The sequence below is a fragment of the Archocentrus centrarchus genome, chromosome 13 (genome assembly GCF_007364275.1).
Source record: "Archocentrus centrarchus isolate MPI-CPG fArcCen1 chromosome 13, fArcCen1, whole genome shotgun sequence".
In the NCBI taxonomy this organism is placed as follows: Eukaryota; Metazoa; Chordata; class Actinopteri; order Cichliformes; family Cichlidae; genus Archocentrus; species Archocentrus centrarchus.
Window position 1 is genome coordinate 28,345,094 of NC_044358.1, and position 24,798 is coordinate 28,369,891.

General features: G+C 37.9%; 1 protein-coding gene across 1 annotated transcript; it reads right to left on the reverse strand.

The window, feature by feature from the left end:
* Positions 1–575: 575 nt before the first annotated feature.
* On the reverse strand, positions 576–24,077 carry abhd15a (abhydrolase domain containing 15a). The gene is made up of 3 exons (XM_030743534.1): positions 23,037–24,077; positions 3,818–4,170; positions 576–2,608 (listed from the first exon to the last, which is right to left on the reverse strand). The coding sequence occupies exons 1-3, from the start codon at positions 23,583–23,585 to the stop codon at positions 1,948–1,950; spliced, it is 1,563 nt and encodes a 520-aa protein (XP_030599394.1). The 5' UTR covers positions 23,586–24,077; the 3' UTR covers positions 576–1,947.
* Between the last annotated feature and the right edge of the window lie 721 nt (positions 24,078–24,798).

A 24,798-nucleotide genomic window follows, 5' to 3' on the forward strand; every position in this document is an offset into this window, starting at 1 on the left:
TTCTAATATTAAAATTTGTTTGATGATCTGAAACATATAAATGTACTTTTTCACAGCAATGAATAATAGATATTTGACAGCTTGCTTGTTTGCCTGTATGTCTCTGTATTTCTATTTCTATTTGTGTGTGTGTGTGTGTGTGTGTGTATCTAACCATGGGGCTATGTTGACAATGTGTCTGCCAGCACACATTTTGTGTGTTTCAGTGTGTACACTGCTGGGTTGCAGCTGTCTGAGTGGATAAGGCTCAATGAAAAAACAAACACTACAGTGACTGTAACACACACACACACACACACACACACACACACACACACACACACACACACACACACACACACACACACACACAGAACACAACACAATAAGGCCGTGGGTACTTTGCTATAATAGATCGTGACTGTGAGCACTGACTAAGAGTTGACAAGACCACAGGTCACAGCTTTAATGAGATCTGGAACATAGAACAAGACATAATGTCTTGCAACATGCTCATTATTAATGAGGAATATACTTAACTGTTGCAGAAGATAACCGTATGTGGTAATTAAATTCAGACCCAGAAGTCTGTCATCTTGGTTCACTCAGTATACTTTTAATTTAATTTTGACACATATTATAACACATTAAGTGTGGGTGTAGCCTGTTCTATAAACAGGAGACAACAGTCATTTGTGCTCAGTAGTTTCATGTCCAGATTTCTGCTACAACAAACCTCGACTTTTCCTTAATTCATATGAAACAGAAATAATAACTATTTAAAATTTTATTTTTTAATGCAGAAGTGCGAATCCAAAAAAAACCGTCTCAAATTCTCCTACACCGAGTAAAACAACGGCCACCTGCAGATCCTGAGCAGCTTGGACCAAAAAGTTAAGTGATGAGACAGGAAAACTCACATAACAGGCTATTCACACATGAGTCCATCACAGGCTATTTTCCAACACAGTAGAGAACATACACATGGAACTCTCTTTAATGTATATAAAAATTGTGGATTAGATGATTAAACTTTATTAACATTTAGTTCAAATTATTCTCAAAGTCTGGATTTGGTTTTCTTCCAATCTCAGGCATAAGACTTGGGCCTCAATACATATACTTTCAGCAAGAACAGTAAGATACAATACATGGTGAGGTTTGAAATATCAAAGCAAATGTGTTACAAATGTAGCAAACAAGGTAAAATGTGAGGCAGTTGAATTGGATCAGTAAAGTGTATTGCAAACTGAGAAATTCCTGCAACAGCTGGCATTAAGAGGGCTTGAATCTGTCTGTAGAAAAATATAGAGCTACTTCATACTTTGTTGAGTTTTTGGAACACTTTTGGCCCGTTAAGCATAACAACTGCATGCAATCTTGTGGCCTGTCATTTTTCTATCCTAGTGGTTTATGGCTCACATTAACAGTGTGAAAACAATGTGCGCACACTCTCTCACTTAAAAAGTACTCGACAGACTCAGTGCTGCACAATCCCAGCACTTTTCAAGCTTTGGTTGTCATAACACTTTCAAGTGAGTGTCACATAGCCAGAGAACAATTTGAGTCCTTCACATCCCAAGCCTGAACAACATCAGAAGCATTAAAGTCACACATCACTGGTACCCTGTGGTTTTTTTTTAAATTTAGCAGTGCTATTCACATACAAACACAACAATGCACATGTATGCACACATGGTGTTAAACCAGGGAATAAGAAGCCCACATATGGATAAATATGGGTGTAAACAAGGGCCAGCGATGTAGGTGTCTGATGAGGACCAAAACGGATTCATCACCTTTGAGGTGAGAATGCACCATCGCTAAACCTCAAGGATACAGTGTATCTGAACGTGAAAGTAACTTTCTCCCTTTTGGTGCGCTAAAACCGAATAACTGAATGTAAATATAATTTTGCATGATTACGCAGAAACTACACAGGGTACCTTTAATTTCCATTAAGCTCTCTCATCGTGTATAGGATCTCTGCCAGCTGTAAATAGCATGGATATTATGAGAACAAGCTGGCACTCTTTTACACGAACTGACACTGCGGTGGCGAAAAACCTTTCCTCCTGCAGCTCCTCCCAGCCCCCTCCTCCTTGAAGGAAGCTGCTTTGCTCTCTCCTCTGCATTGAAGAAGTCCGTGGTTGCCCTAAAGAATTCCAGTGAAGCTCTGTGGCTCCAGTTGATCCCATGGCTCTCCAGCCCTCTGTTTGATGCAGCCGCAGAGCCCACTGCACCCAAAGCACCAGCAGCACTCCCTTCGGACTGGGTGGAGAAACCACAATGACCTCCGTGGTCAGTTAGGAGGAGAAAAAAATGTGGATTTGTCTCAAAGAGTTCCAAGGGCACCGTGGACTGGGTGTCTCCGCGGATAGGGTCATCCTTAGCACATACACTCAAAACAGGAATAGCCACTTCATCTACATCTCTTAAGGGTTCGTTGTGTTCCCAGTAAGCATCCCAGGCACCGGAAGTATTGCTGCTACAGCTGTTTCCTGTTGGTGCTGTAGGTTTAGAGTCCAGATGTCCAGGCTGACAAAACAGCGCTTCCTCCAAGCCACGCAAAGAATGACTGGAGAACAGGGTGTCTGTTTGCATGACCTCAGTCAGCGCAGACTTGTACCTATCAATACACGTGCACAAAACAACACACGCACACACACACACACACACACACACACACACACACACACACACACACACACACACACACACACACACACACACACACACACACACACACACACACACACACGTAAGCAGAGTCAACAAATAGCAAATCAATTCAGAAGAGCTGCATGGGTCTCATACTCTTCACTGGCCTTGATTTGAGAAACTCTGTCTGGGTCACGATGTCTCAGAATCAGTGACTCAACACTGAACAAGCTATTTGTTGCTACAGTAACATGACTGTTTCCCAAAATTGCCTGTGCCTTTCCAATTAAAGGTTTGTGAGTACTTATTTGTCTGTTTCAGCCTACGAAGTCATGATTTTTCTTCTTAAAGGATATTATCATATGGCATATGGCAGCCTCATTGAGCTATTTTGTTTCCTTTACAGGCTTTCAAATGCCATTAAAAGAAAATTTTTTTTTTTATACAATGGCAGTTCTATAGTTCTTTTATTTCGGTGCTATGCTTGGTGTATGCCAGGGTGTATTTTTTGTACATCACCACATGATCACATGGCCTTGTGACTTTCAAAGTGTAAAATACATATTTTACTCATTGGTATAGCTTACATTTATACATCCTGTGTCACAATCCCAAAATGTAAGCCAAAGAATACAGAGAACTTAAATTCATTGCCTTGTGATACACTGTATCTTTGTCATGACTGCACTTTGTCCCAGCCCAAGCTCAATAAAACTGTTCCAGGACTGGATTCCTGAAGTGTTACTGAGTTATTTGGACCTAAATAAGAAATTTGCCTTGCCTCCTGTTGTTCTTCACACTTACATTCTAATAACAAATAATATTAACTAATATAGAATTTAAAGTCTGGGAATACAGTAATATCCCCAAGAGTAAGTCACAATGGATAAGAAACATGTTGGATTATCTGTTAAGTTGTTTACATTATTTTTTTAGGGGATTTTATCACTTGTTTAAACTTCTGACTTCTTTTTGCCTTTGTTATATTGATGTGGCTATGCTCAGCAGTTACCTTAGTGTACAACAACACAAGATGTAGCCAAATCTATGCAAATAAGGCCCAAGTAATAAAATTCTGGCATCACCATCACTGTTTTGCCATCACTATGTCAATAACTGATTTACACCCACATTTCCCTCTGGTTCTTATCCCTCCCTCTGTACATCTGTACAATACCTGCTGAGACATATCTTTTGGTACAGCACCAACGCCCACTGGAGGGGCCACCACAGCCCACTCTCAAACCAGCTCTGGCAGCGGAACACAGGAGACAGGCAGACAGCCGCCGTCACGTAGCTCGATGATCCACACTCCCCCAGGTATGACAGTAGAAGGCCCGACCCCGAGCTCTCGCTCACTGCATACAGTCTACCTGCAGGTTGCCGGTAGCGAATGTAGCGCACAGCCTCACGTAGATCTGCAGGGTCACCAAACTGCTGCAGTTTCAGGGTTGTAAGCGGGCAGCCATTGTGGCTGCGGCGATTGAATACCACTGGCAGGTAGCCATGGGACAGTGCCATTTCACACAACTGTTGAAAGAAATAAAGCAGAAATTAAGAAATATAAGGGTGGAAATGTGTCTCAGAAAGTTCAATGTTTGGGATTATGGTTAATATGCAATGTAAGTTACACATGCAGTGCATGTGTAATCATCTTTTGTTGTGCTACATAGCAACTGTTTTAGGACAGTTTTGCCTAGTCTCTTGGTTTCAAGAATTAAACAAAACCTCTTTTGTCTTAAAGAATTGGTTTATTTGAAAAGATCAATTGACAGACAATATTTTGCCATAGCATGGCACAATCAATTAACCTCTATCCGTTTCTGATTATATTGAAATATTTCTCTACAATAAGATAAATTAAGAAAAGATAAACAGTTCAGAAACCAGCTCTTGTGAGTTTTAATCTTGCACCTTCACAGTGTAGCCTAAATAAGTGAACATCAATGGGAAAATACTGATTCATGGAGCTGGTTCTTCAAATCTTGTAGTTTAGCTGGTGTCTCTGTGTTCTCTACACAAAGCTGTTTTTTGGTCTATAATTGTGAGAGTTGACGTGCAAGTAAATACTTAACTTCCTGTAGTACTGGCTTGTCCTTCATAACAAATGTAGTACTTAAAATTTGGCATGAACAGTCTATAGTCATGTGAAAAAGAAAGTTTTCACAGGAGTCTATGCTGTCGTGTGAAAAACTAAGTACACCATTACTGTTTCCATAAAACTGAAGGTGATGAATTGTGCACACTTGTATAAAAGCTGCAGGTTTGGCGGTTTGTTGGTCTGGAGCATTCAGGTGTGTGTTAACACAATGCCACAATCATCCAGGAGTGGATGTCCCAGCAAAATTACCCCAAGATCAGACCATTCAATGCTCAGAGAAACTTAAAAACCCCAAGAGCTACATTTCAGGCTTGTTTGGGAGGGCTGCCAGGAGAGAGCCTCTTCTCTCTAAAAAGAACATGGCAGCACGGCTTATGTTTGCAAAGTTGCATCTGAACAAACCACAAGACTTCTGGAACAATGTCCTTTGGACAAACAAGGCCAAACTGGAAATGTTTGGCTGTAATGCCCAGCACCATGCTTGGAGAAAACCAAACTCAGCATATCAGCACAAGCATCTCACACTAACTGTCCAGCATGGTGATGGAGGGCTGATGATTTGGGCTTGTTTTGCAGCCACAGGACCTGGGCACCTTCTAGTCATTGAGTGGACCATGGACTCCTCTGTATAACAAAGTATTCTAGAGTCAAATGTGAGGCCAAGTTGAGCTAAAGTTGGTCAAAATTGGGTCATGTAGCAGGGGCAATGATCCCAAGTGCAGCAGCCTACTGAAAAAGAAAAGAATCAGGGTGTTGCAATGACCTAGTGAAAGTTAAGACCGCAATCTGACTGAAATGCTGCGACGGGACGCAAAGTATGGAATTAGATAACGCTTTCTTTTAAGGGCAGCACGGTGGTGCAGTGGTTAGCACTGCTGCCTCACAGTTAGAATACCATCTGGAAGGCCTGGGTTCGATTCCACCTTGGCCCAGGTCTCTCCCTCTCTCTGTGTGGAGTTTGCATGTTCTCCCCGTGCTTGTGTGGGATTCCTCCGGGTACTCTGGTTTCCTCCCACATTCCAAATACATGTACTTACTGGGGTTAGGTTAATTGGCTAATCTAAATTGCCTATAGGTGTGACTGAGTGCGTGAATGTGAGTGTGAAAGGTTGTCTGTCACTCCGTGTTGGCCCTGCAACAGGCTGGCGACCTGTTCAGGGTGTACCCTGCCTCTCGCCCTATGACAGCTGGGATAAGCTCCAGCCCCCCCGCGACCCTTAACAGGATGTGCGGAAGCGAATGGATGGATGGATTACAGGATAGTTACGCCCTTAGGCTGTAAAGTAAATTTTAGTTATGTGGAATAAGGCTGTAATTATTTTTAATTCCACGGTAATTATTTTTTATTTTGCCGTAATTATTTTTACTATGGCTGAATTATTTTTAATTCCGCTGTAATTATTTTTAATTCCACCATAATTATTTTTTAATTCCGCCGTAATTATGTTTTAATCCTGCCGTAATTATTTTTAATTCCGCCGTAATTATTTTAATTACGGCTTAATTATTTTTAATTATGGTGTAATTATTTTTACTACGGCTGAATTATTTTTAATTCTGCCTTAATTATTTTTAATTCCACCATAGTTATTTTTTAATTCCGCCGTAATTATTTTTAATTCCGCCGTAATTATTTTTACTACGGCTGAATTATTTTTAATTCCGCTGTAACTATTTTTTAATTCCGCCGTAATTATTTTTACTACGGCTGAATTATTTTTAATTCCGCCGTAATTATTTTTAATTCTGCCGTAATTATTTTTAATTCCACCATAGTTATATTTTAATTCTATGGTGGCGTAGTAATTATTTTTACTACGCCGTAATTATTTTTAATTCTGCCATAATTATTTTTACTACCGCTTAGTTTTTTTTAATTCCGCCATAATTATTTTTAATTTCGCCGTGATTATTTTTACTACGGCTGAATTTTTTTTAATTCCGCTGTAATTATTTTTAATTCCACCATAATTATTTTTTAATTCCGCGTAATTATTTTTAATTTCGCCGTGATTATTTTTACTATGGCTGAATTTTTTTAAATTCCGCTGTAATTATTTTTAATTCCACCATAATTATTTTTTAATTCCGCGCAATTATTTTTAATTCTGCCGTAATTATTTTTAATTCCACCATAATTATTTTTTAATTCTATGGTGGCGTAGTAATTATTTTTACTAGGCCGTAATTATTTTTAATTCCGCCATAATTATTTTTACTACCGCTTAGTTATTTTTAATTCCGCCGTAATTATTTTTAATTTCGCCGTAATTATTTTTACTACGGCTGAATTATTTTTAATTCCGCCGTAATTATTTTTAATTCTGCTGTAATTATTTTTAATTCCGCCATAATTATTTTTACTATGACTGAATTATTTTTAATTCCGCTGTAATTATTTTTAATTCCGCCGTAATTATTTTTAATTCTGAAGTAATTATTTTTAATTTCGCTGTAATTACTTTTAATTCCACCATAATTATTTTTAATTACGGCTTAATTATTTTTTAATTCCGCCGTAATTATTTTTAATTTTGCCGTAATTATTTTTTAATTCCGCCGTAATTATTTTTAATTACGGCTTAATTATTTTTAATTATGGTGTAATTAATTATTTTTTAATTCCGCTGTAATTATTTTTAATTACGGCTTAATTATTTTTAATTATGGTGTAATTATTTTTATTATGGCTGAATTATTTTTAAATCTGCCGTAATTATTTTTAATTCCACCATAATTATTTTTTAATTTCGACATAGATATTTTTACTATGGCTGAATTATTTTTAATTCCGCCGTACTTATTTTTTAATTCCACCGTAATAATTTTTAATTCTGCCAAAATTATATTTAATTTCGCTGTAATTATTTTTACTACGGCTGAATTATTTTTAATTCCGCTGTAATTATTTTTTAATTCCGCCGTAATTATTTTTACTCATCTGAATTATTTTTAATTCCGCCATAATTATTTTTAATTCTGCCGTAATTATTTTTAATTTTGCTGTAATTATTTTTAATTCCACCATAATTATTTTTAATTCCGCCGTAAAAATTTTTTAATTCCACCGTAATAATTTTTAATTCTGCCGTAATTATTTTTAATTTCTCCATAATCATTATTAAATTCCGCCATAATTATTAATTCCACCATAATAATTTTTTAATTCCGCTGTAATTATTTTTTATTCTGCCGTAATAATTTTTTAATTCCGCCGTAATTATTTTTAATTCTGCCGTAATTATTTTTTAATTCAGCCTTAATTATTTTTAATTCCGCCGTAATTATTTTTACTACAGCTGAATTATTTTTAATTCTGCCGTAATTATTTTTAATTCTGCCATAAATATTTTTAATTCCGCCGTAATTATTTTTTAATTCTGCCGTAATTATTTTTAATTCTACCATAATTATTTTTTAATTCTGCCGTAATTATTTTGAATTAGGGCTTAATTATTGTTAATTATGGTGTAATTATTTTTACTATGGCTGAATTATTTTTAATTCTGACGTAATTATTTTTAATTCCGCCGTAATTATTATTAAATTCCGCCATAATTATTTTTTAATTCCACCATAATAATTTTTTAATTCCGCTGTAATTATTTTTTATTCTGCCGTAATAATTTTTTAATTCCTCCCTAATTATTTTTAATTCTGCCGTAATTATTTTTTAATTCCGCCGTAATTATTTTTAACTCTGCTGTAATTAATTTTTACTACGCCGTAATTATTTTTTATTCCGCCGTAATTATTTTTACTATGTCTGAATTATTTTCAATTCCGCCGTAATTATTTTTTAATTCCACCGTAATAATTTTTAATTCTGCCGTAATTATTTTTAATTTCTCTGTAATTATTATTAAATTCCGCCATAATTATTTTTTAATTCCACCATAATAATTTTTTAATTCCGCTGTAAATATTTTTAATTCCGCCATAATTATTTTTTAATTCTGCCGTAATTATTTTTAATTCCACCATAATAATTTTTTAATTCCGCTGTAATTATTTTTAATTCTGCCGTAATAATTTTTTAATTCCGCCGTAATTATTTTTAATTCTGCCGTAATTATTTTTTAATTCAGCCTTAATTATTTTTAATTCCGCCGTAATTATTTTTACTACAGCTGAATTATTTTTAATTCTGCCGTAATTATTTTTAATTCTGCCATAAATATTTTTAATTCCGCCGTAATTATTTTTTAATTCTGCCGTAATTATTTTTAATTCTACCATAATTATTTTTTAATTCTGCCGTAATTATTTTTAATTAGGGCTTAATTATTGTTAATTATGGTGTAATTATTTTTACTATGGCTGAATTATTTTTAATTCTGACGTAATTATTTTTAATTCCGCCGTAATTATTATTAAATTCCGCCATAATTATTTTTTAATTCCACCATGATAATTTTTTAATTCCGCTGTAATTATTTTTTATTCTGCCGTAATAATTTTTTAATTCCGCCGTAATTATTTTTAATTCTGCCGTAATTATTTTTTAATTCCGCCGTAATTATTTTTAACTCTGCTGTAATTAATTTTTACTACGCCGTAATTATTTTTAATTCCGCCGTAATTATTTTTACTATGGCTGAATTATTTTCAATTCCGCCGTAATTATTTTTTAATTCCACCGTAATAATTTTTAATTCTGCCGTAATTATTTTTAATTTCTCTGTAATTATTATTAAATTCCGCCATAATTATTTTTTAATTCCACCATAATAATTTTTTAATTCCGCTGTAAATATTTTTAATTCCGCCATAATTATTTTTTAATTCTGCCGTAATTATTTTTAATTCCACCATAATAATTTTTTAATTCCGCTGTAATTATTTTTAATTCTGCCGTAATAATTTTTTAATTCCGCCGTAATTATTTTTAATTCTGCCGTAATTATTTTTTAATTCAGCCTTAATTATTTTTAATTCCGCCGTAATTATTTTTACTACAGCTGAATTATTTTTATATCTGCCGTAATTATTTTTAATTCTGCCGTAAATATTTTTAATTCCGCCGTAATTATTTTTTAATTCTGCCGTAATTATTTTGAATTAGGGCTTAATTATTGTTAATTATGGTGTAATTATTTTTACTACGGCTGAATTATTTTTAATTCTGACATATGTCTGTGTAGATTCTCAGTCATCCAGGTCATAGTAGTCTCTGGAGCTTGACAAAGGCGACTGGACTTCTTTTTGTTTCTTGAAGACGTTTCACCTCTCATCCGAAAGGCTTCTTCAGTTCTCAACCAAATGGTGGAGAGACCCAGGTATTTAAACCCCTGTGGGCGTAGTCCCCTGGAGGTGGTTATGACCCTCTATTGATCATGTGCGTGAAACACGTGCCCAGGTGTGAAGGGGGCGTGGGTCATATTTAATCAGTGGTTTCAGTTGAAACCAATTTAGGACTCTGCTCCATTGTTTCCTGTGGCCTATTGAGGTCACTGGAACAAAGGTGTGAATGGGGGTTGAGACGTCTGGGAAGGGAGCTCAGGACAGCACTGTAAGCGGGGGAAAGTTGGTGACGTAATCCACCTCCTCTGTTCAATGATGGTTGTTCACAGTGGACATAGATGGCTTCTTTCACTCCTCTTTCAAACCATCTGTTTTCCCTGTCCAAAATGTGAACATTGGCATCCTCAAAAGAGTGCCCTTTTTCCTTCAGATGCAGATGTACTGCTGAATCTTGTCCTGTCGAGGTGGCTCTTCTATGTTGTGCCATTCGTTTGTGAAGAGGCTGTTTGGTTTCACCAATGTAGAGGTCCGAGCACTCTTCACTGCACTGAACAGCATACACTACATCGCTGATCTTGTGTTTGGCGGGTTTGTCCTTGGGATGAACCAGTTTTTGTCTTAGGGTGTGACTTGGTTTGAAGTATACTGAGATGTCATGCTTGGAGAAAATTCTTCTGAGTTTCTCTGACAAGCCTGACACATATGGGATGACAATGTCGTTCCTCTTGTCCTTCCTATTCTCTGTAGTTTGTGTTTGGCCTTCATTCCTGTGCATCTTAGCTGATTTGATGAAGGCCCAGTTGGGGTAACCGCATGTTTTGAGGGCTTTCTTAATGTGTGTGTGTTCCTTATGCTTCCCTTCTGCCTTAGAGGGAACACTTTCCGCACGGTGTTGTAGGGTCCTGATCACCCCAAGTTTGTGTTCCAGAGGGTGGTGGGAGTCAAAGAGGAGATACTGGTCTGTGTGTGTGGGCTTACTCCTCACAGACCAGTATCTCCTCTTTGACTCCCACCACCCTCTGGAACACAAACTTGGGGTGATCAGGACCCTACAACACCGTGCGGAAAGTGTTCCCTCTAAGGCAGAAGGGAAGCATAAGGAACACACACACATTAAGAAAGCCCTCAAAACATGTGGTTACCCCAACTGGGCCTTCATCAAATCAGCTAAGATGCACAGGAATGAAGGCCAAACACAAACTACAGAGAATAGGAAGGACAAGAGGAACGACATTGTCATCCCATATGTGTCAGGCTTGTCAGAGAAACTCAGAAGAATTTTCTCCAAGCATGACATCTCAGTATACTTCAAACCAAGTCACACCCTAAGACAAAAACTGGTTCATCCCAAGGACAAACCCGCCAAACACAAGATCAGCGATGTAGTGTATGCTGTTCAGTGCAGTGAAGAGTGCTCGGACCTCTACATTGGTGAAACCAAACAGCCTCTTCACAAACGAATGGCACAACATAGAAGAGCCACCTCGACAGGACAAGATTCAGCAGTACATCTGCATCTGAAGGAAAAAGGGCACTCTTTTGAGGATGCCAATGTTCACATTTTGGACAGGGAAAACAGATGGTTTGAAAGAGGAGTGAAAGAAGCCATCTATGTCCACTGTGAACAACCATCATTGAACAGAGGAGGTGGATTACGTCACCAACTTTCTCCCGCTTACAGTGCTGTCCTGAGCTCCCTTCCCAGACGTCTCAACCCCCATTCACACCTTTGTTCCAGTGACCTCAATAGGCCACAGGAAACAATGGAGCGGAGTCCTAAATTGGTTTCAACTGAAACCACTGATTAAATATGACCCACGCCCCCTTCACACCTGGGCACATGTGTTTCACGCACATGATCAATAGAGGGTCATAACCACCTCCAGGGGACTACGCCCACAGGGGTTTAAATACCTGGGTCTCTCCACCATTTGGTTGAGAACTGAAGAAGCCTTTCGGATGAGAGGTGAAACGTCTTCAAGAAACAAAAAGAAGTCCAGTCGCCTTTTTCAAGCTCCAGAGACTTTTAATTCTGACGTAATTATTTTTAATTCCGCCGTAATTATTATTAAATTCCGCCATAATTATTTTTTAATTCCACCATAATAATTTTTTAATTCCGCTGTAATTATTTTTTATTCTGCCGTAATAATTTTTTAATTCCGCCGTAATTATTTTTAATTCTGCCGTAATTATTTTTTAATTCCGCCGTAATTATTTTTAACTCTGCTATAATTAATTTTTACTACGCCGTAATTATTTTTAATTCCGCCGTAATTATTTTTACTATGGCTAAATTATTTTCAATTCCGCCGTAATTATTTTTTAATTCCACCGTAATAATTTTTAATTATGCTGTAATTATTTTTAATTTCTCTGTAATTATTAATAAATTCCGCCATAATTATTTTTTAATTCCACCATAATAATTTTTTAATTCCGCTGTAATTATTTTTAATTCTGCCGTAATAATTTTTTAATTCCACCGTAATAATCTTTAATTCTGCCGAAATTATTTTTAATTTCTCCGTAATTATTATTAAATTCCGCCATAATTATTTTTTAATTCCACCATAATAATTTTTTAATTCCGCTGTAATTATTTTTAATTCTGCCGTAATTATTTTTTAATTCCGCCGTAATTATTTTTAACTCTGCTATAATTAATTTTTACTACTCCGTAATTATTTTTAATTCCGCCGTAATTATTTTTACTATGGCTAAATTATTTTCAATTCCGCCGTAATTATTTTTTAATTACACCGTAATAATTTTTAATTCTGCTGTAATTATTTTTAATTTCTCTGTAATTATTAATAAATTCCGCCATAATTATTTTTTAATTCCACCATAATAATTTTTTAATTCCGCTGTAATTATTTTTAATTCTGCCGTAATAATTTTTTAATTCCACCGTAACAATCTTTAATTCTGCCGAAATTATTTTTAATTTCTCCGTAATTATTATTAAATTCCGCCATAATTATTTTTTAATTCCACCATAATAATTTTTTAATTCCGCTGTAATTATTTTTAATTCTGCCGTAATAATTTTTTAATTTCGCCGTAATTATTTTTAATTCTGCCGTAATTATTTTTTAATTCCGCTGTAATAATTTTTTAATTCCGCCGTAATTATTTTTAATTCTGCCGTAATTATTTTGTAATTCAGCCTTAATTATTTTTAATTCCGCTGTAATTATTTTTACTACAGCTGAATTATTTTTAATTCCGCCTTTATTATTTTTAATTCTGCCGTAATTATTTTTAATTCCACCATAATTATTTTTTAATTCTGCCGTAATTATTTTTAATTAAGGCTTAATTATTGTTAATTATGGTGTAATTATTTTTACTACGGCTGAAATATTTTTAATTCTGACATAATTATTTTTAATTCCGCCGTAATTATTATTAAATTCCGCCATAATTATTTTTTAATTCCACCATAATAATTTTTTAATTCTGCTGTAATTATTTCTAATTCTGCCGTAATAATTTTTTAATTCCGCCGTAATTATTTTTAATTCTGCCGTAATTATTTTTTAATTCCGCCGTAATTATTTTTAACTCTGCTGTAATTATTTTTTAATTCAGCCTTAATTATTTTTAATTCCGCCATAATTATTTTTACTACAGCTGAATTATTTTTAATTCCGCCATAATTATTTTTAATTCCGCAGTAAATATTTTTAATTCCGCCGTAATTATTTTTTAATTCTGCTGTAATTATTTTTAATTCCGCCATAATTATTTTTAATTCCGCCATAATCATTTATTTATTTTTTTCCACTTTGTTTTTATTATCGTATTTTTATAATCAGAACAAACTGTTACAAACAAAACATCCATATACATATAACCATAGTCGGCAGTTGGGAGCAGCAGTCCAAGCAAAAGTCCATGTTCCTCTTTTCATTTATTCAACCAAGATTGTCCTGGGTTCTTTGTCGCTGTTCTGTACAGTGTCCATTTTGACCATTTCTTTTGGTGTTGGTCTTCTTGTAGCTTTAAGTGGTGTGTTATCTTTTCAATAAGTTGAATTTCTTCTACCGTCTGTATCCATTGGTCCATGGTAGGGGGGTCTTTTTCCCCCCATTTCCTTGTAATTGCCTTTTTACCAGCTATTAGTAATATTTTAACCAAATATCTGTCCCTTTTTTGTATACTTTCTTCAGGAAAATTACACAGGTATAGTGTGGTGCAGGTTATAGGAATTTTGTAACCAAGTATTTTCAGGAGCGAATTACTTAACATTTTCCAAAATTGTGTTATTTTACCACATTTTCAAAAGATGTGTGCCAGATCTGCCTCTAATTTTCCACAGTCTCACCAGCAGGGTACACTTTTGTTTAACTGTTTACTTTTGACCTTGGGTGAGATTGTTGATATTTATTTTATATCCTGATAAGTGTCCAAACTTTCCTAGTAGTGACATCAATATAGGCAGAGATCTACTTGGTTGTCCGAGATAGACTATGACATCATCTGCGAAAAGTCCTGTTTTTTGTTCTATTTCATTCACCCTCACTCCTATGATATCTTGGAGTGAGGTCATAGAACCTGTGCCATAGGTTCTATGAAGAGAGCAAAAAGTGTGGGCGACAGACAGCATCCTTGTCTGCAATTTGACTCTGTCTTTCAAGCTTCCATTAATTTTGACCCTAGCTGTTGGCTGCTGATAAAGCGTCTTAATAAGTTGTATTGATTTGTTAATTGAACCCAAATCTTTCTAATACACTGTATAAAAATTCCCAATTGACACAGTCAAAGGCCTTCTCAGCATCGATGCTTACTAATATGGCGCTCCTTTTATTTTTCCTTGCATGGTTTACCACATGTAATGTTCTCCTATATGTGTCTGTCTTCCTTGTATAAAACCGGTTTGGTCTTCCTCTATTATTTCTGATATAAATGAGTTCAATCTTTTGGATATTATTGTTGTGTATATTTTATAGTCCACATTTAATAACGATATTGGCCTATAACTTGCACAGAGTTCTTTATCTTTTCCTGGTTTCAATATAACTGTGATTATTGCCTCTGTCCAAGATGGAGGTATTTTGCCATTTTTGAGAGTCCAATTAAAGGATGCTAGAAGTAGTGGTGAAAGCTCCTCTCTAAACATTTTGTACCACTCTGCAGGGTATCCATCACTTCCTGGTGATTTATTGTTTTGTAGTTTATTTATGGCATCCTTAATCTCCTCAATTGTAATTTCAGCAGTTAATTTGTTGTTTTGTATGGATCCAATTGAAGGTAGATCGAGTGAGTTTAAAAATGCTTGCCATAATTATTTTTACTACGGCTGAATTAAAAATAATTACGGCGGAATTAAAAAATAATTCAGCCGTAGTAAAAATAATTACGGCGAAATTAAAAATAATTACGGCGGAATTCCACATAACTAAAATTTATTTACAGGATACTTACGGCCTAAGGGCGGGCATTAAAAGGGTAAATGGACTAGTTCTTATATAGAGCTTTTCTACTCAGTATGAGCACTCAAAGCACTTATATAACACATTTTTTCATTCCATTCCATTCATACAAGCACTTCCATGTTTACTAAGCTAAGTGCTTTTAATTATCTAACATTCATACTCCAACAGTTGCGTTGGAGAGCAACTTGGGGTGAAGTATCTTGCCCAAGGATACATTGGCATGTAGCCTGGAGTAGCCAGGAATTGAACCGCTGACCTTCCGATCAGTAGGTGACCTGCTCTACCTACTGAGCTACAGCCACCAAGCCACCAACACCAAGAAAGCGTTACCTGGAATTATATTTATATTAGTATCAAAATGGCATGTGGCATAAAAATAATCATACCAGCAAATAATTTAATGTCACAGGCGCAGGTAATTCATTGCCACTCATGCAATTAATTTCCTCACGCATAAAATCAACAGCCCGCACGTGTATAACTCAGCAGCCAACTGCACAAAGAATCCATCACGCACGCGAGAATGTCTGCTTGGCTGTCAAACTTAAGGGCTGTTTTATAGCATATTTGTATACAATTTGAAAATTGAGGCTTGCTGAATTAACTGTAAACAGTTTTTTTTGCAGTCTGCAGCAGTGTAGCAGAGGAAGTACTGGCAAACCCACTACCAGTCAAAGGTTTGGACACACTCACCCATTCAAATGAATGGGTGAGTGAGTCCAAACTTTTGATTGGTACTGTATGTTTGGATTAATTTAATGTGTCATTTGGGTTCTGCCCTCCAAACTGTCAAAAATCAGTCTAATTGGAGCAAGCAGAACTCAGCTTCAAGAGCAAATTTGCCTGCGAGAGCATGATGCGCAATTTATGGTACTGTGTGCGTTTGCATAGGCATTTGCATATGGAGAGCCTATAGAGCAGGTTGTCAACCAACGCAAACATGCTCATGTGCAGTCCTCCAAAATCCAGACTGCACGTTGCTCGACATGGATGACACTGTGCATCATCGAAAGCTTATTGGTTGAAAAGTGGGTCGGAACAGAGAAGGGAACGACAGGGGAATTCCCCAGGAATGGCAGAAGAGTGAAAAAACATCAAAGATCAAAAAATACAGCATGATAAGGACAGACAGTAGCGGCAGTGGACACTTTTAATTGTTTTTTTCACTTCAGCTCTTTGCATGTTTGAGTAAGAACTTTACTCTTGTCTGCAGTTGGCTGACAGACCAGTAACAGTACAAGCAAAGAGCAGCCTACAGACCAGCTGTACCACATATTTTTGACACTGTCCCCATCTGACAACAGAGGCTCTCTGCAGGTAGACGGACTGTCTGAAGCTGCCCACTGACTGCCAACAGACTGTCAACGTGCTACCATCACTGAACCATAATCTCCCCATGAATCTGCTGCAGCGCTCGCCAAGCAGACATTCTCACGTGCCTGATGGCTTCTTTGTCTGCTTGGGTGCTGAGCTCTATGCATGCAGGTTGTTGAATTTATGTGCAAGGCATTTAATTGTGCAAGTGGCAATGAATACCTGCGCCTGTGAAATGAAATTATTTGCTCACGCTTATGTTTTACTAGTACTGTAGCTTACTACAACAAACAACAAGCACCAAAAAAAAAAAAAAGAAAGAAAAAAAAAGTAAAGCTTTGCCTTCACTCATTACTATGTATACTGGAAAAAAAATTACTCTAACTTAACTCTGGAAAGGTTTTGATTCAGAGCAGAACAGAATTGACAAGTGATTTTCTAAATTACTTTGAAAAGCTCTCCATACAGAGAGGGAAGGAAAATGAAAAATTGCTGCAGTCTAGTCTCTAAATATTACCATTAGACCAAAAGACCCATTATGTTGTCTGGAATCACAAGGAGAAGATTTGTCTTCCCTTGAAATCTGCAGTGTACCACATCCATTATCTCAGCACAAGAAAAGAAGAGTGCACACACAGAAGCTTGTGACTCAGGACAAAGGTGAGATTATTGTATATCCCGTGCAAATAAATGGCTGGATTTTAAATGACCTTTCACTTTAAATCTGCAGAAATCCCAATGGGCTGCAGGAAGAGTTGCATTAAATATTTAGCAGCTGAGAAAGACTGCAGTAGCAGTTTTGCCGCTTTTTGGGTGTCTATATGAAAAGAGGATTTACTGTGCCAGACACATTACTAGGTCAGTGCTGTGCTGAGTTCATATACCAGATCACTCATTTACTCATTCAGCTCATCCTCAAATTCATTTTGAATTGTTGTGATTCAAGAGGAGCACACGGGAGGAAGGAATATTCGCATATGAATATAAATCACTTCTGAGTTCAGTTCAATTCCCAGTGATGCAGAGAAACATAGTTAAATCGATTTTACAGTTTCAGCCGCATGAGAGCTGTGGCTAAACAATGTGCGTTCCAACTGAGATTAAATTAGGAGAACTGACTCCCTACTCAAGTACTTTTCCAGTCAGACAGTGTAAACAAACATCAGATAGTGCAATTTACCCTCAGTAACGCAGGCACGGTGAATGATAAGAAAACATCTTTAAAGAGGATTGCACATTTTTTGCAGCAGCGTTTCCCTTTGTTACTTGGTCATGAAGAATTCAGTGAAATCCAAAGTTACTGCAAAGCACGTTTGCTATGGAAACCAGCTTTTACTTTTTTAATCTTTATATACATAAACTAAAAGGTTCTTTGTTCTAGATCAAATGCACACACTCTGTGGTGAGATATACTGACAGCATGCAGTGGGTTTTGTTAGACACTTCAGTTTAACTGTACAAATATTAAAAGAAATCAACAGTCCCTCCAACAGTTTTTGGCTGGTGCTGATATTCTGTCAGCTCGGTGACGAATTCCTTCAGCGAGAGCTGCACACATAGCTCAACACCCCCTGTCCTCACACAGCGACACAGACATTAATACTAGAAGGCCTCTAAAGGTCAACAGTGCTCACAGTCAATTAAGAATGCTTCTTGATCAAAACCCCTTCAGAGGCAACAAAGCTCTGTCCTCTATTCAGGTTAAAAGTTTGTCAAAATACTCTTGAACAGATACATGCACAGAGTATTTGCACTCATTTTAGATATACAGGGGTTGGACAATGAAACTGAAACACCTGGTTTTAGACCACAATAATTTATTAGTATGGTACAGGGCCTCCTTTTGTGGCCAATACAGCGTCAATTCGTCTTGGGAATGACATATACAAGTCCTGCATAGTGGTCAGAGGGATTTTAAGCCATTCTTCTTGCAGGATAGTGGCCAGGTCACCACGTGATGCTGGTGGAAGAAAACGTTTCCTGACTCGCTCCTCCAAAACACCCCAAAGTGGCTCAATAATATTTAGATCTGGTGACTGTGCAGGCCATGGGAGATGTTCAACTTCACTTTTATGTTCATCGAACCAATCTTGCACCAGTCTTGCTGTGTGTATTGGTGCATTGTCATCCTGATACACGGCACCGCCTTTAGGATACAATGTTTGAACCATTGGATGCACATGGTCCTCCAGAATGGTTCGGTAGTCCTTGGCAGTGACGTGCCCATCTAGCACAAGTATTGGGCCAAGGGAATGCCATGATATGGCAGCCCAAACCATCACTGATCCACCCCCATGCTTCACTCTGGGCATGCAACAGTCTGGGTGGTACGCTTCTTTGGAGCTTCTCCACACCGTAACTCTCCCGGATGTGGGGAAAACAGTGAAGGTGGACTCATCAGAGAACAATACTTGTTTCACATTGTCCACAGCACAAGATTTGCGCTCCTTGCACCATTGAAACCGACGTTTGGCATTGGCACGAGTGACCAAAGGTTTGGCTATAGCAGCCCGGCCGTGTATATTGACCCTGTGGAGCTCCCGACGGACAGTTTTGGTGGAAACAGGAGAGTTGAGGTGCACATTTAATTCTGCCGTGATTTGGGCAGCCGTGGTTTTATGTTTTTTGGATACAATCCAGGTTAGCACTTGAACATCCCTTTCAGACAGCTTCCTCTTGCTTCCACAGTTAATCCTGTTGGATGTGGTTCGTCCTTCTTGGTGGTATGCTGACATTACCCTGGATACCGTGGCTCTTGATACATCACAGAGACTTGCTGTCTTGGTCACAGATGCGCCAGCAAGACGTGCACCAACAATTTGTCCTCTTTTGAACTCTGGTATGTCACCCATAATGTTGTGTGCATTGCAATATTTTGAGCAAAACTGTGCTCTTACCCTGCTAATTGGACCTTCACACTCTGCTCTTACTGGTGCAATGTGCAATTAATGAAGATTGGCCACCAGGCTGGTCCAATTTAGCCATGAAACCTCCCACACTAAAATGACAGGTGTTTCAGTTTCATTGTCCAACCCCTGTAAATACATTTTTTCCTGCAATATATATATATATATATATATATATATATATATATATATATATATATATATATATGCTACAGTATGCTGTGGTACGATATACCTGCATTCCTTTTTGGCTTTTAGTGTAGATATAGGATGCTAAATGTTAATATTTAAATCAATAATAAAAATCCAGAATCCAGTTATTACACTTATTATGTAATAATCCCAACTGCTGGTGTCCTCCTTCATTTAGCTGTTTGGCAGTTTTCTGACCGATTATTTGTATGAACCCTGATCAAAGCAAAACCTGTTTCTTCTTTAATCGTGTGGATTACAGCACACCAACAGACAAGAATCAAAAAGCCTGTGTTGCTGGAGGTGAGGGGTGAGGTTTTTCCTGTATTGTTTACTTATACACTCACTGGCCACTTCATTAGGTACACCTGTTCAACTGCTAGTTCATGCAAATATCTACCAATCACATGGCATCAATTTAGTGCATTCAAGCATGTAGACATGATCAAGACGAAGCTCAAACTGAATATCAGAATGGGGAAGAAAGATGATTTAAGTGACTTTGAACATGGCATGTTTGTTGGTGCCAGACAGGCTGGTCTGAGTATTTCAGAAACTGATGATCTACTGGAATTTTCACACACAGCCATCTCTGGGGTTTACAGAGAATGGTTTGAAAAAGAGCAAATATCCAGTGGGTGAAAATGCCTTGCTGATGCCAGAGGTCAGAGGAGAATGGCCAGACTGCTTCAGGCTGACAGGAAGGCAACAGTAACTACTTGTTAAAACCAAGGTATGCAGAAGAGCATCTCTAAATGCATCAAACTTTGAGCAGATGGGATACAGCAACAGAAGACCACAGTGGGTCCCACTCCAGTCAGCTAAAAACAGGAAACTGAGGCTACAGTTCACACAGCCTCACCAAAATTGGACAGCAGAAGACTGGAAAAACGTTGCCTGGTCTGATGAGTCTCAATTTCAGCTGCAACATTTGGGAGAGTAGGGTCAGAATTTGGTGTAAGCAACATGAAAGCATGGATCCATCCTGCCTTGTATCAATGGTTCAAGCTGATGGTGGTAGCGTAATGGTGCTGGTGATCAGTAATATTATAGCTACCTTTGTAATACAAATTTCACTATATTTGAGATGAGGGGATGGAAAACAGATTGATCATTTGCTTTATTGTGAAAGACAGGTTTTATTGCATCCTTCGATGATAGAAGCATATTTGTTAATATTAAAATGTCCCCACTTTTAATGAAGTGCTATGGAGTTATTCTATCCAAGAAATTTATCCATTCTTTGAAGAATGGATAAATGCTTAAAAGAAATGAAATAGAACTATAATGATTTGGAATAATTCCCATATATCTTTACATACTTTCATTATGGGATAGAAATAGGACAAAAAAAATCATTAAAATAATGTGTTGATAGATAATATAGGGAAATAAGAATAGGGATAGCAGACTGTTTGACACGTTAGTTAAAAAAAAAAAATCTCCTTGCTTTGCCAGATTAAACAAGTACAATTTAACTTATTAACTGGAAAGCTTTACGAGGCCTGGTGGGTGGAGTTTGTTACCACCGTTTCCAAGGCAAAACAGCCACCAGCGACTAACTACTAGCAGCTGGGTATGAGGCGCGCAAGTACATTTCAAACTCTGACCTGAATATGAAGCCAGTGAAAAATAATGTATATGATAACCAATGCTTTATGTGTATGAGCCATACCAGAATGAAACAAAAGAGTCTAAGATAAACTGTGAGTAAAAATATGAATAATTCAAGGAGATGGCTCATTCATAAATTCATAAATCCCTGAAATGGGCTGTGTTAAAGAGAAAGTGACAGGAACCACAAGCCCACAAAAGAATCTACATTTCCCTTGGTTTCTTCTTTGTGTGACAGATATAGATGCATGGTTGTGTATGAGCACACAAACATAAGCTCTTTTTACTTTTGCCTCACTCTCTCTGTCTCTCTCTCTCTCTCACACACACACACACACACACACACACACACACACACACACACACACACACACACACACACACACACACACACACACACACACACACACACAGTGACTGCTTTATGCATAGTATGTTCCACCAATGACAGGAGCAATCTTAATTGGTGCATATCCCTTGTGGTGCCTCAGCTTCCAGCCCTCCCAAGCATAAATGGCTGGGTGCATCACAAATACTTTCTAGTCTGATGATTGCCAGTTAAAAAAAAAGAAAAAAAAATGCATGCAGCGCCGATCAGTTACTTTTCATCTCTACGTCATTCAAAAGCTTTTCCCCATGGTAAACCTCTAGGTCACACTGTTCTCTTTTCGCATTCTTTTCTTCTTATCATTTCTTCCCTATTGTCACTCTGTATCCTTTCCTGTTTTTGAAAATTGCCCTATTTTAATGTCAGACACATTTGGTTTTCCTGACGGTAAGCCCATGATGGCTTTGTACACAAACGCTAACAGTATGAAATGAAGCATGATACCAGGTGGCCAGAATGGTGAAAAAACCAACAAGCATTCATGTGGAGCAGCGCTGCACTTCCCGGGCTTCACAAGTCAACTGATGCTTTGTAATCCCTAACTCAATTACTTCAATCAGTATATTGAAAGAGCAGTTGAAAGACTGGCGCTGCCACTGCATCTGCTCTCTTCACTGCTCCCTCTCTTTCCTTCCGACTCAGCTTGCCATGGCGTAAGCTCAAATGGCTATTGCATATTTGCTCTGGCATCTTCTCCTTTTAATGAATGGAGCAGTTCTCTTTTGATTAGTTTAAAGACCCTGTGCAAAGGGGCACTTTTCTGTGCATTACATTTATCTTATATGTTTTTGGTTTCTTCTTTTTTATTTATTTAAAATGATTTGCCCTGTTATTAAGCCCAAAGAAGACAGAAACCCCGTGCAGCTGGTGTATTTACACCATGTTGCAAAACAGATAAGAGAAACAGAGCAGCTGTAAAAGTTCATTGCATTCAGACAATGATACAACTTAAGATGCAGCTGCTGAGGGCTTCTTGGCCTCTGTCTGTAAAGCAGATACTGTAAATACGTAAAGATTCAGAAGCATTAAGATACTGTTGTTGTCAACAAACTATATAGAAACTACTACCACCCCCCCCCCCCCTCCTTTCCCCCCCCCCAGCTGTCAGTATTTTGCCCATCTTGTTCTTTTTGTACGACTGATAATTTACACAGAGTGGAGTTTGGAGAGCATGCCAATAACGCACGAGTTACCTTCAACACATTTCTAGTGATCTTCCCAAAAGAGTTTGGAATGATGAGAAGAACCGGACTGGTGGAGTGACTCGAAGTCCTGCGACGTTTCTGGTAGGATGGCACAGCCCAATCCAATGCCACCAGACCGTCATCACTCAGCTGCAGGTTGTCCCGCACAAACTGGACCGGGCTTTCGTACGGCCAGCACGCCTCGTACACACTCTGGAGAAAGGCGCTGGCCCGCCATGTCCAGCCGACACACGGTGAGTAGTTACTGAAAGTCCAGCAGTGTTTCAGGAGGTAGTTTGCCAGCGCGGAAGGCTTGCATATTAGCGCCACGGTGCGTGCTTTTTCGTCGGTCAAAGCGCCTACGCAGGCCGACTGGGCATCGTCGTTCCCCTCGCGGTCGGAGACGCACCTCCCTGTCTTGTCTTTCGCCACCTGCTGTAAAATTCCAAGTCTTTGGAACAAAGCATCGCGCTGGCTCTCGGTACAAAAATATTTGGAGCCTGGCCAGATTGAGACCACCAGGATCACAATGCACAGAGCCAAAAGCCATTCCAGCATTGGCACGGTTCGGGGTGAGCAAAACGAGCACAATACACTTTCCACCTTATATTCTATATTTACATAATGCAGGCAAGTTAATATAAAGATGATCCGTCTTACACCCTGCTGCTTTTCTCTGTTGGTGCTCAATTCTTCAGTTAAGCTTGGTGTTTCCCTCCGGTGCCAAAGCGCACCAGTGCCCGGTCATTACAAGCGTGCGGTCGCGATTACGCAGCGTTTCTGCCATTCCAGCTCCCTCAAGAGCTCAGTTAATGCTTTCAGTTGTTTTTAACCCAGTATAAAACAGTTGCGTTCACGTCTTCTTCATTTAGCGTGACTGATACAGTTAAAGAGACTGCACTTTACAGACACCGGTCCTTCCACCCAACAGCCTGTAGCGCGAGAAATGTCTGTGAGCAATTCGCTGCTGTAAACGCCCCCTCTCCCCCATTAAAGCCACCCCCCTTTTACGAGAGAGCAGGTACATTTGATGGCCTATGCTATTATTTACTCTCCCATGAAAATACTTCCTGTAAACAGATGCAACGAAATACGCACGCTGCGTTTTTTTTAAACCCGCACACTATCTTTGCATTATCCTTATGGAAATAACTCCACCCACCGTTAACCATACCGCCTTGTTCTTCGCACACGGTGGAAACAGACCTGTGTACCGCGCATGGTCATTATCAGATGTGACCATATACTAAGAAAGTGAGAGAGAGCGGGAAAAAATGAATAAAGGCTGATCTGTGAACTTTGGATGGAGACCCTGTTAACTACTGCAACCCGCAGAGCAGGTTTCTGTTATGTGACACCTTCAGTTTAGCTTAGTGCATCAGTTTTGTAACTTTCACTTGTGGGAAAGCGTGAAAGTAGGGTAACGGTCATTAGACACACAGATTCTGAGACCTAATTCTCTGCTACTTTTGTTCTTTATATTGCGAAATTCAAACGGATGAAAAAAGGCTTAATTATAAGGACTGGCCCTGAATATAACATATTACCCATCTTGCTGCCAAGCAGTTACAGCCACAGCTAGTCCTGTAAAGCAAACATTTTAGTTTGTTGGTGAAATCGCTTCATTTTGAAAGCTAATCAAGGAAAACTCTGGCCTCAGGGCAGTGCATCAGACTGTCAAACCTCCTGATAAACATGGGACTTGTGGGTTTGCAAGTGGAAGATCAGTTCTCTTTATACTAGGAGCATATGCATAATATGTAAACTCAAT